Source organism: Symphodus melops (assembly GCF_947650265.1).
Source record: "Symphodus melops genome assembly, chromosome: 3".
NCBI lineage: Eukaryota > Metazoa > Chordata > Actinopteri > Labriformes > Labridae > Symphodus > Symphodus melops.
Window position 1 is genome coordinate 10,489,303 of NC_136693.1, and position 15,907 is coordinate 10,505,209.

General features: G+C 39.8%; 2 protein-coding genes across 5 annotated transcripts; both read right to left on the reverse strand.

Moving 5' to 3' along the window:
* Window positions 1–345: 345 nt before the first annotated feature.
* Window positions 346–4,862, reverse strand: nsun3 (NOP2/Sun RNA methyltransferase 3; the record flags this gene model as incomplete). The annotated part of the gene is made up of 6 exons (XM_079340353.1): window positions 346–1,469; window positions 1,735–1,856; window positions 2,681–2,835; window positions 3,216–3,718; window positions 3,854–3,970; window positions 4,780–4,862. Coding segments are annotated over 6 exons (1,305 nt in total), but the record flags the coding sequence as incomplete, so codon positions are not given.
* A 2,416-nt stretch (window positions 4,863–7,278) lies between these two features.
* LOC306821271 (ATP synthase F(0) complex subunit C3, mitochondrial-like) lies at window positions 7,279–9,374 on the reverse strand. Of its 4 annotated transcripts, none has more exons than XM_079339592.1 (5): window positions 9,269–9,374; window positions 8,907–8,986; window positions 8,346–8,417; window positions 8,054–8,223; window positions 7,279–7,658 (listed from the first exon to the last, which is right to left on the reverse strand). In XM_079339592.1, the coding sequence occupies exons 2-5, from the start codon at window positions 8,943–8,945 to the stop codon at window positions 7,544–7,546; spliced, it is 396 nt and encodes a 131-aa protein (XP_079195718.1). In that variant the 5' UTR covers window positions 8,946–8,986; window positions 9,269–9,374; the 3' UTR covers window positions 7,279–7,543. The 4 variants fall into 4 exon arrangements, with proteins under 4 accessions (XP_079195718.1, XP_079195715.1, XP_079195716.1 ...); XM_079339589.1 differs by having other exon boundaries at window positions 8,054–8,247; XM_079339590.1 differs by lacking the exon at window positions 9,269–9,374 and adding an exon at window positions 9,115–9,238 and having other exon boundaries at window positions 8,054–8,247.
* Window positions 9,375–15,907: the final 6,533 nt, after the last annotated feature.

A 15,907-nucleotide genomic window follows, 5' to 3' on the forward strand; every position in this document is an offset into this window, starting at 1 on the left:
GAATACATTTGCCATACAGTTATGGCACTTTAAATAATTGAAAACAAATATTGGCTAATAAACTTATCAGTCATGAGGCTAGAGATAGAAACTTTTTAAAAATTCAAGTCAAGAAGCTATCAAAATTTAATGACCGTAACCTGATTTACTGACTTGAGGCTCGGGAGAAAGAGATTCTGACTGTGAGCGCCTGTGGTGGTCTTTTAATGTCATCTCTCATTCTCTTAACGACCGCTCAAAAAGTATTTAGAAGAGTACCCTGACACCATAAGCTTTCACTCCTCATAGAATAAACTCTGGCTGAATTATTAATGCTACCATCATATATCACCGGCTATTGCAGTCTTGGGGTATTATCAATTTTATTACACAAGGTGGACTGTGTTATGTATGTGAAGCAGTTTAAAAATGGCTTTTATCAATACACTGTATTTGTAGTTCCGCTGTGTGAGCAGCTGCCAAACCTGATAAAAAGATAAATATAATAAATATACAATAGCTTGAATCAAGTCGAACGCTTAAAAAAAACAATGATGAAATTACTCACAACTTCTTGCCAGCTGAGAAAACTTACTTAAACTACGACATCGACACATCGTCACTTTCAGTTGATTTTGTTTTGAACGGTTTGGAACAACACTATCAATTGTTTGGAGTTCTGTTTTTTTTATGTGCAGCTGGCATGTGTGAGAACAATATTCACTCTCTTTCATTTTGTTTCTAGTCTCTACCAACTGCTGAGGAAGACATTAGGCTTTGTTGCTGCTGATAAGAGTTTCCCAGTGTAAACATTTGCCTGCTGCTCGGGAAAGTTACTATGAGAGCAACGTAGCAGCAGCACAAAGTAAGTGCAGGTTCAGGTGATTGTTCTCTTATAGTCATGTATATGCCCAAGTATTTAAACTGCTGACCATTTGTGCCCGTGTCTGGCAACTCTTACATGTTTATCTGACTGTCTAAAGCACTGCTGCTCCTTCTATAAGTGTTTCCAGGCGGGGCAGAGTTTACTGTTTCTGGTTGTGTGAGTGAGTTGCAATCCAGTCCCATGAGTTGAACCCAGAGCTAACAACAGCAGTACAAACAAAAATGTGTAAGTTTATATCCATTTGTACCAACATATCTTCTCTGCACAGGAGGACACACACTATTTTTTCCTTCTAATCCGAGACAAAAACATGGGTCCCCAGGTCTTGCCAGGCTGAGGCACCACTAAAATACCGAGTCTGTGTTGATAGGTGGACACAGTACTGTTCTGTGGCTGCAGGGAGGTCTGTCCATGATCTGGGTGAGCGGGACTAAATGTGAAGTATTTAGATAAAGGAATGGCAATCTCCTCCCAAAGGTCTTCAAGTTCAGCCTCAGGACAATCATTGAGCACAGTCTCGACAACAGCAAAGTTCTCAGAGCTGGACAGGGTGCAGGTTGAATAGACCACAACGCCTCCTGGACGCACAGCTGACATGGCAGACCTGCAGGGAGCAGGAAACAATGCATTTCATAATACAACAATTACCATTTCAAACACTGCTGCAAAGAAACATTACATTAAGTTGTGCATCAATATATACTTAAATAACGTCTCCTCTGTAAACACATTTAATAGTGTTGCTTTTGACAACATACGATACAGTTTCCATAAACAATGTTGAAATAACTGTCAATTTATTTAATATAATTGCCGTTTCAAATGACATTTTTAATCCTGATTATTTAAGTCCATTTTTCAGTCTTTACCTAAGCAGCTGAGCTTGAAGCACAGGCAGCCTAGATCTTTCCTTGAGCCTCTCTTCCCCCTGCTGGATGCTGCTAGAATACAGCCAGCTCCTGTCATTTGAGCACGGAGCATCAACTAAAACCTGCAACAGAAGGAGTGCATGAAATGTGAGTCTGAGTGGGTCAATAGTGGAACGTCAGTAAGAGAAATAAGGGTCAAAGGGCAAAAGTGGGGGTGCCAGTTGGCCTTGCAGTTGGATTGCAGGCCCCATGTACAGAGGCTGCTGTCCTTGAAGCAGGCAGCCCGGGTTCAGGTATGAACTAAAGCTCCTTTCCTGCGTGTCGTTAACTCTCCTGGATTTTCAAAATCGATACACTTTCCTATCCAAAAAAAGGCCTTAAAGCCCCAAAAAATAACTCTAAAATAAAGCAAAAGTTAAGGAGCAAAAATATTCAAATAAATGAAAAGGTAAAAGTAAAGAGGATTAAAGCAAGTATGGCTTATATATTCTTAACACCGGCAAAAAAAGGGAAAGAACAGTCTTGTCAGGTTGAGAGAAATCTCTCCAAAATGCACTTTTTCATCTTAACAAAGGATTGCATTTGATAATAACCTGTGAAACATAAGAGAATAGTTAACTTTAATAAGCAATATCACTTCCACTAAACAGCTTCAATCTGTGCGCTCTGTTTGTGTGACTTCTTGCTTCTCAATCTTTGTTCACTCCGTCTCGAGTCTGTACTCTTTTCTTTTTAAATATTTCGCTGTGTTATCGGTCACTTGGAGTTCTTTGATTCCTCCAAGCCATGTTCATCCTCTCCTTTGTTTCATTTTGATCTTTCTGTCATCTGTTTAAAGTCTTCCTGTGTTCATTCATTTCTAACCATGACCTTGGAAATGAGGTGAGACACTTCAAGGTTGCAGCCAGATTTACCAACATGCTGTCGTAAACATGTCTCGCCCCACCTTGTCATATGTTCCTGCTTCATGTCGCCCAAAATAGCGTCCATCCTGTGTGGACACAATCACTCTGGTGTTCAGCGAGTGGGGCAGAAAAGACTCCAGGGTTCTGTTCAGCCAGTCACCTCTGTGAGGGTCCGGTTCATTACAGCAAATAAGTGCTGGAACATCACACAGAACATGAACATGTGTTACCACTAATTCAGGTAAAACTAAGCTAAAGAAAATAATGTGTTTTAGTGATTAAGTCCCCATTTCCCCATCCTGAAAGAAATAGTGTAACATCCATTTATAAATCTAGTAATTAGGTATAACCTCAGATTTGACTATGAATTATTAAAACTTGAATATTGAGTATTATTAATATTCAATTTCAATACTTAACATTAAGATCAAAAAGCTATAAAGTGATGTATTCTCATCACTCTGTAAATCAGCCTTTTATCATTTACTTCCCACTTTTAAATACTGCATATATGCTCAATTGTATAATTCTTTAATATAGATAAATACAATCAGATACACATTTACATTGATTTACCTGGATTGGCACACTGCATTATGGCTATGGCTTTGCCCCCAGGAGCAGAGCAAAGATCCAAAACCTTCTCTCCATCTCTGACCTGCAGAGCCAGCACTGGGAGTAGGGAAGCAGCATTAAGGAGGTAGTATTGCTTCAGTTGACCAGGCCTGTGGGCCTGAGAGGGAAACCATAGTGGATGTGGGTGGATGTAACATTGTAGCGAAGGACGGGACAAACTGAGTGATGACTCCAATTGAAGTTCCTGAATGAATGCATTAGTGGCGCTGTCATCATGAGGGCACTTGGAGACGTAGTTGTTTGGCAGGAGAGACTCATTTCCTGCTTTGGATTTACTATTTGAAATGATTGAGGTGCCATTAGAAAGCACCGTGGAGACATCTGTTTGCAGCTGTAATGAGGAAAAACCCTGCGACTGGAGAATCTGTGTGATATCCGTCACAGCACTGAAGCGGTTGAGCATGACTCCATGTTGCCACGAGTGAGGATCCAGGAGCACTGCTCTGTAGGAGAAAAGCAATCCCAACGAGGGAAGGGTAAAAACACGGTTTTGTACACAACTTATTATGAAAAGGATAAATATCAACTTCATTGATCATCCAATCGCGGGAATTTAGTTATAACAAACAAAAATGTACCTAGAAGATGCCCACAAGTCCCCGAGTTCTTGACTGTACTGCTCGTCAAATCGGTCCAGTACTGATGGACATGAAGGTCTTTCTTTTTTGCGTTTTTTTATTACCTGTTCAAAGACACTGCCGTGAAAATGAATGTCAAAGACTTGGAGGGACAAGAAAGTACAAAGACTCCTTAAAGTGAACTTTGAAAGCTCTTCAGTTTGTTTTAACAGGGATTGTGTCATACAAAGATGTGATAGTAACACATTAATATCAATAGAACCAAAAAAGGTGGACATACATTTGCACTTAACCAAATAGTTCTAGTATTACCTGTTAAACTATTCCATCTAAATGTAGACACTCATTTCCTGTTGATCTAACAAAAAACAAACAAACACTGGAAGTGTCAGATATATACACTAGCTTAAGCAAAATGTCCACTCTATTGAGGTTATAAATTCATAACAGAAAGCACTGCTGTGAAGCGTCTTGTACTAACCCTGGTGGATATTAATTATTAAGTGAAATACATTTTATTACATACCTTTAGTGGCTAAATGTGGATAACAGTGCCACAAATCACATCTGTTTATGTAACATGAAGTTGGGATAACTTTTTAGCTACACAATAAAAATTCCAAATTAAAAAACTACATGTCTACAATGGTGTAAGAAGCGAACAGAGAGTGTGTGTGCAGTAACTCCGGATTCCTTAATGAGGAGCGTGTTTTTTTTTTTTAGCAGCCACATTTACACAACTTTCATTATATAGCCACACAGTGTGTAGATCTTTGCAGCATATTATCCAGTCTTCATAATTATTAGATTAAATCAAATGTGACATTGAACACAGCAACATGGAGTATTATAGCAGTTGCTTTAAAACCAGACATGGAGAAGAAACGATTACAGAATATATGAAGCATCCCCGAGTGTTTGTCTACCTGGTTTTTGCAGGCTCCCTGGTGCTCGCTGAGTGTGTGACAGTAAATGATGCTCGGCCAAAGCCTCCGCGGAGGAAACCTTTTCAATGTAGAGTGAATTAACATCCGCGTACTGTAAAATAATTCTACTATCAAGGTAATTGATATCTCTTTTAAAAGCCAGTGTGGGAATATTATCATACTGAATACGCTTCTTCCACACGCCGGTGTCATGTGCGTGACCTAAATCCGTCCCACTGAAACGCCGTCACTTATAAGTTCCACCCGTTACTTTGTTACATTTTCATAAACGAACGAATAAATAAGGTATGGAAAAATGTCACATATAGTAAGGTCTGGTTTGTTTATTGTCTTTGGCTTCGTGTGTTGTTTTGTTACCTGACATCTAATCGTTGGAATCAAAATCGTTTTACTTCCGGCGGTTCATTGGGAGATTTTCTCCCAAAATATAAAGTAAGGAGAAAACTTTTGGTGGAGTCGAGACTTTAGGTGTTGTAAGTACGCATTTCCTCAGGAACAATGCACTGAACACTTGTGTAGGCGCTGAGTTAATCTATAATGCTGTGGTTTCACAATCTATGATTTCAGCTTGGATAGAAATTGTGGCGCCCTCCAGTGGGCGTGGTTAATGTGTGCGTTCATCATCTCATCTGTTGATAAGCCCACAATGTTAAATAATGTTATAATAGTTAAATATTTTCCCTGGGCAGTGTAATGTTTATGTTTTATGCCTGTGGTGTGAGTTTGGTGATGTTCTGTTTTGCCCACAAGGGTGCCCTCTCTGGGTTCATGTTGTTGTAAAACAAATGAATGGATGGATTTGTTTGTGGGTCTATAGACGCTCAGGTCGATATACATTCAGGTTCCATTCAAATACCCTGTTAAAGTGGATTTTCATAATATGTCCCCTTTATGGGTTTTGTGTTATCTGCAAATAGTGATTAACTCCAGTGTTATACGTGATTTACCATTGTTTCTCTAATAGCTGTCAATAAATTATATAATAAAAAGTAAATTCCACTTTGAACAAAAGGTGAAAACTTTCTGAAAAACAACACTGATTTAAATGCCACAAAATAACACTAGGACTTCTCACTTGGATGCTGCCCACAGTAATAGCAAACCTATATATAAATCATGTTTGAGATATTTTTCGCAAAGCTCGTACGGGTCACCGTCTTTACCAAACCCAATTTTATAATTGTTGAGAGAGAGCGGAGCCAAAAAAGAAAATAGAAAATAGGAGACTTGCTCAATGTCTGGAGGTAAAAAGGGCCACGAAATCTAACAAAGTATTAAAATGCGTATGTAGCTGCCAAACAAAAAGAACTCGGCCCTGTTTGCTGTTGGGTTCTCCCCACTTGGTCCCCCATCTTTCCCTCAAAGCTGACTAAACCGAGCCCCTCCAAGGTGATAGGATGTAAAGAAGTTATCTCTGAATCATCCTCATCATAGGAAAATTGACAATCTGGCTCATCAATAACATTGTCCTCGGTCTCTGAAATATCCTCTATCTCTGAAATATTTTTCTTTCCGTCACAATTCACACTATCCCATTCAAAATCTATGATAAAGCTTTTTCAGCTGTATACCTTCTGGTGTCTTTGTCAAAGAGCCGACGTGAGAAAAGTGAAAAATCAGAGTTGGAGGTGCAGTTTGAACAAGGCCTTGTTCACATTGCATCTCCAAATCAGATTTTTAACACATTCAGATTGTATGTGGTTTGATTTTTTTGCCAGTCCAAACACAGAAAAGCCACAAGATCTGATTTTTCCAAATCTGATTCAAACCACATACGGAGGTGGTTTCAAATCCGATTCCTTCAGATCTGTCTCAATCTGAACGTCTTGGTCACTTCAATGTGTCTTCTGCGTCAATCTCAACGCAACACCATTGAAAAGTAACAATGACGTAGACCCAGCAAATTGGGAGTTACCTTTGGTCAGTGAAAGAAAACAGCAAGGATCAAAACAAACGTAGACAGACTGCACCTGGAGATTTTTTTCCATCAGAAATAATCACACCTGTCATCCATGTTGCTGTTTTTTTTCCTAGGTGTAAACTGTTACCATAGAAACCAATGTGGATCCGATCATGTCAATATGAACAGGCAGATCGTTTCTGGTCTGTAATGTGGACTTTCAGTCAGATCAGCTTCTGATTAGATTTGGGGAGAAAAAAAGTCTCACACACAAACGCACACATGGTAACCACCCTCACAATTTCTGCAGGAATTGTCTAATTATACTTGCTGTTTTCCTTCAGCAGTAACAGGATTCATATGATGAACGATCTAAACACAAGTTAATACCATAAACTTGTGTCTCTCATGTCTGTGGTGGTCATACAAGCGTCCAATAAACAGAATCCTTTAGTGTCTTTACTTATGTTTATTGTTGCCACCAGAAGAAACACTGCCCCTTAGGATCTAAGTCAACAAATTGTGTAACCAAAACTTTTCTTTTCAAACCTATCAATATACAAACACCCAAATGAGAATGAACATTAAACTTGTTTTATTGGTTGAATATTTGTTAACAAAACATTTTTGATTAAATATACAATGTGATGGCAAAACCACTATTTCAAATTACATGGTTTCGCCAGAGTTCCATAAACCTGCAGGTTCCCAATCTTTTGAGATTCCAATGAACAAGAATAAGCACCACAACAAGTTGACATGAGTTTAAAGACATCTCAGACTGCTAATGCTTACGACTATGTGTCCCTTTGAAGATCTTTCTTTTGAAAAGGCCTGCCTGGTTTACATGGCAAACAGAATAAGGAATGCAACCATCAGACAGAAAAGACCCATAGCTTCAGACAGAGCGAAGCCCAAGATTGCGTAGGAGAACAGCTGCTGCTTCAGAGAAGGGTTCCTGTTGAGACAGAGATGGGCAGCTGAGTAAACTGGAAATACAAAAGCACAACTTCTATGACATTTCTGTAAGCACACAGTCACACTGTTTTCCAAGGTTCCCCCAGGAAGGATTTAAAACTTGAACAATTAATTCTGTCAATAATATTAAGGCAGCCATAACTCCTGATTATCTTTTCTTTTAGATCAATTTAATATCAAAAAACATGATCACTTTATTACTTAAAGTTAAATTTCTTCTTGGCCATTTTAATATTCAAAATGCCCTTTATTAAATAGTGAAAATCATAAACTGGGAAAAAAGTGAGTAATAACTAACTTCAACTAACCAACAAGTACAGCTTTTTCAACCTGGGCTTAAAGGTCCAAAAGTAACAGATGATCAGTACAACTAACCTGGCATATCCAATAATAAGACTACCGAACACTGTTCCAATTCCAGCTCCAGATCCAGCCACTCCCACAGTGGCAGCTCCTGCTCCAATGAACTTTGCAGCTGTGTCGATGTCACGGCTCACAGCGCTAGTCTGAAACGCCCTTACTGCCACCTGCTGCTGGGAGGCACTCTGTGGAGCCAGGAGTGAAGCAGTCTAAAAATACAGCAATTAAGTGAGGTAAGTACAAAACAAAATAGTCCATCACATGTGATCACATGCGTTTACAATTACAAACACAAATAAAAGCTTACTTCTGCTTTCCTGGCATCAGAGACGACTGCTGCAGAGAGCGGTCTGTACAAAGCCCGAGAACCGGCACGGACCTGAAATAAGCAAATTAAGTGAAGTAAGCAGAGTGAGGTACATCAATTCAGCCAATCAAGCATCCAAAGCACGTCAGATTATCCAACAGTGACGTTGTGCTTATAAGTAACATGGTAAATACATGAAACCCATCTAAAGCATTAAAGTATTTGCACTCTGCATACACGGGTCAGCTCTATGCACAATATGCCTGCTTCTCAAATAAAGTTATCGTATCATTTAATTGTAAAGTACATAAAAGGCTTTTGCCCTGATCGTGAAACAGTGACGCCCTTGCAGGTGAGAGCACTGACTGACTTTAGCAAAGAGTCAAAGACGGCTAACTCTACATACTAAAGCGCCAGTGTTAGCAGGCTACATCTTAGCTGCTGCATGTTTAGCTGCTCTGACCACAAACTGCAAGCTTTCTGCAGACTACGACCTTTTCAACAGGTAGTAACCCAAGTTAAATGTACTGTTAATGTCTCCATTCATTCGTGTAAGCTTACCAGGGAGGGCGTGGAGACGAATTTAGCACAGGCGTACATGATGATCAGGTCAATTAAAGGTGCTCACGTTGATTCAGTGTCTGTAGAAAACAACACTTAAAACACAAAAACAATGAGTCGCAGTTCAATAAAAGCCCTTTCTATTTTGCTAGTTAAGAAAGTACAAAGTGTGCATACAGAACAAGTAAGGTCAAGATTAGCAACAAACCGAACAACGTCGCTAAAACAAGCTAGTTGAAAATGTAAAGGGGCGAAACAGTGCAGTGCTCAAATAATACTACAAAAGCAAATACTTGCACAGAATTGTCATGATTATTTATGTAACTCAAACACAGTTTGTGAAAGAGGAGGTTAGCTCTCACCGGTTTGAAGTAGAGGTCGAAGACACGAGAGGCAAGCGCATGCGCAATATCACACTAAAGAGTTGACTTCCGGTGTAATGACGCGTGTGTCCTTCTTTATACAACCATGAGAGGGAGCAATTACTCCGTTTACAGTATAGACATAATATACGTTAATTATAGACCTATATTATAGTGTCCTTTATGCCAGCACAGCAAGTTTAATCCTTAATAGAAGGGATTCAAATGGACTTAAAGCTACATATTTCAATAAAGATTATCCTTATCCTTACATTTCATATAACTCAGGTCTCTTTGACGCAGTTTAAGTAAGTAAGTAAGTAAGTAAGTAAGAAAGAAAGAAAGAGTGAGTAAGAAAGTAAGTAAGTAAGTAAAAAAGAAAGAAAAAGAGAGAAAAAGAAAGAAAGAAAAACATTCTTTCTTACTTACTTTCTTTTTTTCGTTCTTTCTTTCTGTCTTTCTTTCTTTCTTTCTTTCTTTCTTACTTTCTTACTTACTGTAGGTGCTAAATATATATAGCAGTTGTCTACCACAGGGGGGAGTGTAGCTTGGTGTGGCAGGGGAAGTTGTATATTGCACAGGTGTTAGGGGCCAGGTAATGATGCATGGGTGACGGGGAGATCAGACGGTTTTTTTTACCGCTGTCATGGGCATGCAGGATCATCACCTCATTCATCACTTCACCATCAAGTAAGAAAACATAATGTTGTATGAGATCATAGTTTAAATTAAATGGGAACCTCACCCAACAGCAGACAGTGTTTGGACATTAATTCATTCAGCGCGTCAAACCGCAAGATCTGTTCCCGCACCCAGCTGAGTGGCCGATCATCTGATCGTCACTACACAAGTAAAAACCGTGATCTCACCTGGATAATGTGCACGATCGGGAAGGTCCTGGATAGCGGCTCTGTTTCTTCTTTGAATGTCACGAAAACATCCCGAAATCCCAGGTGAGCGCGTTCACGCGGATTGAAATGTTTGGAACGCCGTTGCGCTGTGCACGCGACAGTGTGCCGCTTTGACAATGTATTCATTCATTCATGTCCCCAATTGTGTTGATCTGCTTGTATTCATTAAAATATAAGGAGGAAAACGCTACTCAAATGGTATTGTGATTGTGTGGCTTAGACACCGAAAGCGCACAGGTTGTGTGAAAGCCCTGTGTTGAAGCGTCCTCCATTAAAGGAGCAGTGCACAGTTTTGAAAATGAATGAAATGCAAGGCCCAACAGCTGAAACGGAGTCTACAGAGACACAAGATGATGGCACTGGAAAAAGAACAAGAAAACTTTCTTTAAAAGGAATCACAATGACAATGGAGAGGCTACAAAAGGAAAGGAATTTCAATTTAAAACAAGCCAGCAAATTAAAACCACAAATCACCACTCTTCTGGCTTCCAAGGAAAACTTCTCTGTTGTTCAACAAAATCTGAAAAAGTTCAAAAGCTTGTGTCAAAATGCTACTGATCTCCATAACTCATTGTTCACTGGGTTTCCTCTGCCTCAGGAGGAGCAGACAAAGCAGGAAACATGGTTTAATTCCAAAAAGGCTGACAATGAGCTATTTGTTGAAGAAATATCAAAATGGTTGAAAGAAAATGGTGGTTTACATGATGGTGATGGTGATGAAAATGCTGATGATGGTCAAAATGAAAATGATGATGATGAAAATGTGAAATCTGTGTACCAAGACAACATTAATCCTGAAGACAGTAGGTCTAATATGTCTAGCAAAAGAAGTCATTCTAGCAGATCATCTAGTTCTGGTTCTGGTTCTATTGCATGTGCACGTTTAAAGGCAAAGGCAGAAAAAGCAGCTTTGATGGAGCGAGCTGCTGCTCTGCAAAAGAGACATGACCTGGAGACACAAGAGGAAAACCTCAAACAGGAAAAGGAAAAGCTAAGGAAAATGAAGGAAAAGCTGGAGTTTGATACACAACTTGCTGCTGCTACTGCAAAACTCTCTGTGCTGGAAGGCAGTGACGAGGAAATGGTTTCTTCAAATGGGATGAATTCCTATGTGAGCAAAGGGCTTAAACAACAACACCTTGAACTTGATGCAACAATAAGGGAATTTGTCCCAAAAACAAAAGCTCCAGCAGTATATCAAAGTTCAAGAGCACCACATGTTTCATCTGCACATGATGTGAGACCAAAACTAAGGATGCAAACAAATTCGGACCAAGTGCAGTATAATGGGATCTCACAAGCGGAGGACAGAACTCGCAATCTACAGTTAGCACCAAACACTGGAATGTCTCATTCACATCCAAGGCCTGAATCTCAAAATGTTGTCACAGCGTCAGCTGCTGCACCCTTCAGGTCAGTAGCTGCACAGGAAAATAATAGGCACGGGCTTCAATCTTCACAAAATATTGCAAATGTTATTAACCAGGATGCAGTTTGTGGAGTCATGCAAAGGCAAAATGAAATTACAGCGATGCTTGTACAACAGCAAATGTCAGCTACTCTACCACAAAGAGACATCACTGTATTTGATGGTGACCCCTTAAAGTATATTTCCTTTATTAGGAGTTTTGAACATTGTGTTGAAGAGCGAACCACCAGCTATCAAGACTGTTTGAGTTATCTGGAACAATACACCAGGGGGCAGCCAAGACAGCTGGTGCAAAGCTGTCTACACATGAGGCCAGAGCAAGGATACCAAAGGGCAAAAGATCTTCTGAAGGAGCACTTTGGCAACGAACACAAAATAGCAACTGCCTATACGGACAGAGCATTTGGATGGCCTGTTATTAAAACGGAGGACGTTCAGGCGCTGCAGGAATACACATTGTTTTTAAGAGGATGCTGCAATGCAATGAATGAAGTACAGTACATGGACGAGATGAACGTTCCATCAAACATGAGAAAGGTGGAGGTCTGCAGCATGTAATATCGAAAGACGAGGATATAGAGCCACATTCCCAGACATCGTGAATTTTCTGGAGAACCAAGTCAAAATCCTGTCTCATCCACTCTTTGGAGATATTTCAGATGTACGACCAAGTATCTTAACAAAGGCTGTAAATAGGAGCAGTATCATGCCTTTATTGTAAAGAGCAACACCCATTGCTACGATGTTCAGAGCTGAATAAAATTGCTCACAGGGAGAAAATAGATTTCATGAGGGAAAAAGGAATCTGTTTTGGATGCTTGAGAGTCAGCCATATGAGCAAAGAATGCAGAAGTCGTCTGACTTTTGACAAGTGCAATTTAAAACATCCAACTGTTCTGCATGTGTACAACAAAGAAAGGTTTAGCAAACCACAGGAAAAATCAGTCAGTAGTGCACTCGTCTCACTGCAGGCAGGTGGTTGCACTGGGGCCGGAGACAAAGACTGTACTCTTTCAATTGTGCCAGTACAGTTAAAATCAAAGAACGTGTAGTTTCTCAAGTTCTCCTCCTTTGACGATGTGTAGATGATGAAGAAATATCCGCTGACCCTGACTTGCTTGTAATGTAAGAAATTTATTTATAAAGACAAGAAACAGCATCAGTCCAGGTTAGCCATGGTACCTGGGAGAGTCACCAGCCAATTGTGATTCCCCTGAACAAAGAAAAGACCCTAGTATTTATGCAGCGTTAGTCAAAGCATCAGGACATTTACGACTTTATTTAGGCTTTGATCGTTCAGGTGTGCATCTCCTACAGTCCTCACCCCCTGTGGTTCCTCAGGACATATGACTTCAAAGGTTATACAGGTCACTATGGGGTGGCCTCTTATCTCCCCCAATATATCCTAAGGGTCTGTTCTCATTTCACTACCAAATTGTTTATCTTTCACAATCTTAAGGAAAGACCCCAAATAGACCCCTTCATTGTCTTTGATGTTAAATCAATCTCTAACCTTAAGAACACCATTTGTCCCACCAACAGCTCCCAAATTACAGCAGCATACTTACACTTCACATATTTGTTTATATTACATTATGTTGCATGTAAAATACACTACACATTCCCCCCTTCGAGACTTTAGTCTCGAAAAAGAATAACACCTGATCATGACTAACCTTAAAATTTGTAGTGTGAGAGCGAAAAACCTATCAAGCAGACATCTTTCAAATACCATCAAACAATCTAGACAGGAAAATTCTCTCACGGTCCCACTGCCCATGGCGACCACTTTTCAGTACTCCAAACCAATTAAAATACTAACAAAATCAAATAACATACATGTAAATGCATATACTATAAGAACCTCAGAAATAAAATAAAAAAAATTGTTCAAAGTCAGGCTGGTCGACCCATCGCACCTTTCAATGAACCTGTCCTTACCTATCACCACTTTCCCTAAGGATCGAGAAAAGAAATAAAACACCTGAGGTCTTAATACATACATCTTACACAATTTCCAAAAACATCAATACTAAATCTAAATAATATATCACACTAAACATCTAATGTAAAATAATAAAGAAAAGAAGAATAGATGAGAGTAGGAAAAAGACATTAAAATATTGCTTTGTAGGAGTATCAGCTTCTTCCATTGGACTGCAAAGATTTTTCATTGAAGAACTCTCATCATGATCTCCTCATTCAGTCCACTGTCCATCAGGATATCCTCCACTTGCCTACATTTGAATATTCACATCCCTTAGGCAGAAGGACTCTCTGGACAGTCCATCATGTTCACACTGGTATCCCCAATTCTATCCTAGGAGAGAAATCACAAACCAGTATCTTTGCACAAGAAAAACAATAAAAATATAATCATTTCATATCATATTTTAGATGTCCTCAATGTATGTTTAACATATTTCAGTGTCCCCCCTTTGTCCATGCAGTCACTGTTAAATTCAATCCCATGCATTGGCAGATTTTAACAGTACACATTTTAAAACACCATTCATTTTTCACCAACACCTTGGCTTTGCAGATATTATTTCTCTATTTTATTACTTCTATTTTTATCCTCTTTTATTCACTATTGTATTCACTATTTTATTCTCTATTGAATTTTATTCAAAAACTCCTCACCATTTCACCTGCTTGCAACTTCACACAACAAAAACTTATCAACAGAAACTAAAACTTAACCATTTAACAGCAGAAACTAAACCACAGAAAACTTAACAGACTGAGCATCAGCATTCTCCAAAAAATATTTCAAACAAATTGTAATCTTTAACTTCCCCCCTTGCACATGAACTAATCATGTGCCCTCTGAATCATCAGAGTAGCAGATCTTAGAGTACTACCACCAGCCTTTCATATCATCTCCACAGACCTCAAGCGACCCTCAGTCAGAGGCATAAAGACAACCAAAATATTTTCACAAGTAAAAATACCCTTCCTTCATTAAAATCTCACTGAAGTCAAAGTTAAAGTACCACTTTAAAATACACTCAAATGAAGGTAAAAACCAACTCACTGAAAATCTACTTTAAGTAAAAGTAACCTATCACTGTCTCTTTTTATTGTTAATTGAAGACAAATGTTTGCAAGATAGGGGAAGCCCCTTCTGTATCTTAGCTCGCAAAATTGACTGCTCCATTTGATTCAAATCTGGATCATTACCCGTGACATTTCTCCACACTAGGTGAGCTCTTGACACATAGGCTCTTGGATTTTCCTGTGATCCCAATGACTCAATCAAAATATTATCAGGATGTACGTTTGTCGGAAATGCATCTCTCAGTGCTTTCCACATCCGACCTCTACTTGCAGCAAACAATTCTGGGTCATGCACCGTAGTTGCCACATCTATTAAGACCTGCCGCCTGCAGGATCACTTCCATCCCTGGGACCCCAATGAGGCTAGCCAATAATCTCTTAATGTCTCCCATGGCAGGCTGTGTACCCACCAAAAGCTCCTCCAACTTTGAAATCCAAGGATGTGCTCCATCTTGAAGAGTGGGTAGCTTTTCAATTATGTCTGACATATCTGTATTTTGCCAAGGTTTGTATTCTAGATTTTTGTACTGGACACATTTTATCAGGTCTCTTATCTTTTCTTGAACGCACCGAGTATCCAAATGTATCAGACTTTTGAGATTTCTTCTTCTGTACCTTTTTCTGTCATTCACAGTTCATGTAATCGCTCTTCTAGTTGTTGCTGAAAAAGGTCTGTCTGTCTGTCTGTCTGTCTGTCTGTCTGTCTGTCTGTCTGTCTGTCTGTCTGTCTGTCTGTCTGTCTGTCTGTCTGTCTGTCTGTCTGTCTGTCTGTCTGTCTGTCTGTCTGTCTGTCTGTCTGTCTGTCTGTCTGTCTGTCTGTCTGTCTGTCTGTCTGTCTGTCTGTCTGTCTGTCTGTCTGTCTGTCTGTCTGTCTGTCTGTCTGTCTGTCTGTCTGTCTGTCTGTCTGTCTGTCTGTCTGTCTGTCTGTCTGTCTGTCTGTCTGACTGACTGACTGACTGACTGACTGACTGACTGACTGACTGACTGACTGACTGACTGACTGACTGACTGACTGACTGACTGACTGACTGACTGACTGACTGACTGACTGACTGACTGACTGACTGACTGACTGACTGACTGACTGACTGACTGACTGACTGACTGACTGACTGACTGACTGACTGACTGACTGACTGACTGACTGACTGACTGACTGACTGACTGACTGACTGACTGACTGACTGACTGACTGACTGACTGACTGACTGACTGACTGACTGACTGACTGACTGACTG

What these genes read in the sequence shown, in the direction of transcription:
- LOC306821271 (XM_079339589.1), bottom strand. Translation starts at nt 8,945, where the DNA reads ATGTACGCCTGTGCTAAATTCGTCTCCACGCCCTCCCTG. An exon ending in CTGATGCCAGGAAAGCAGAA is followed by an intron (nt 8,248 to 8,345) that starts GTAAGCTTTTAT and finishes CTGTATTTTTAG; the next exon opens with ACTGCTTCACTCCTGGCTCC. An exon ending in CTTATTATTGGATATGCCAG is followed by an intron (nt 7,659 to 8,053) that starts GTTAGTTGTACT and finishes CTGTCTCAACAG; the next exon opens with GAACCCTTCTCTGAAGCAGC.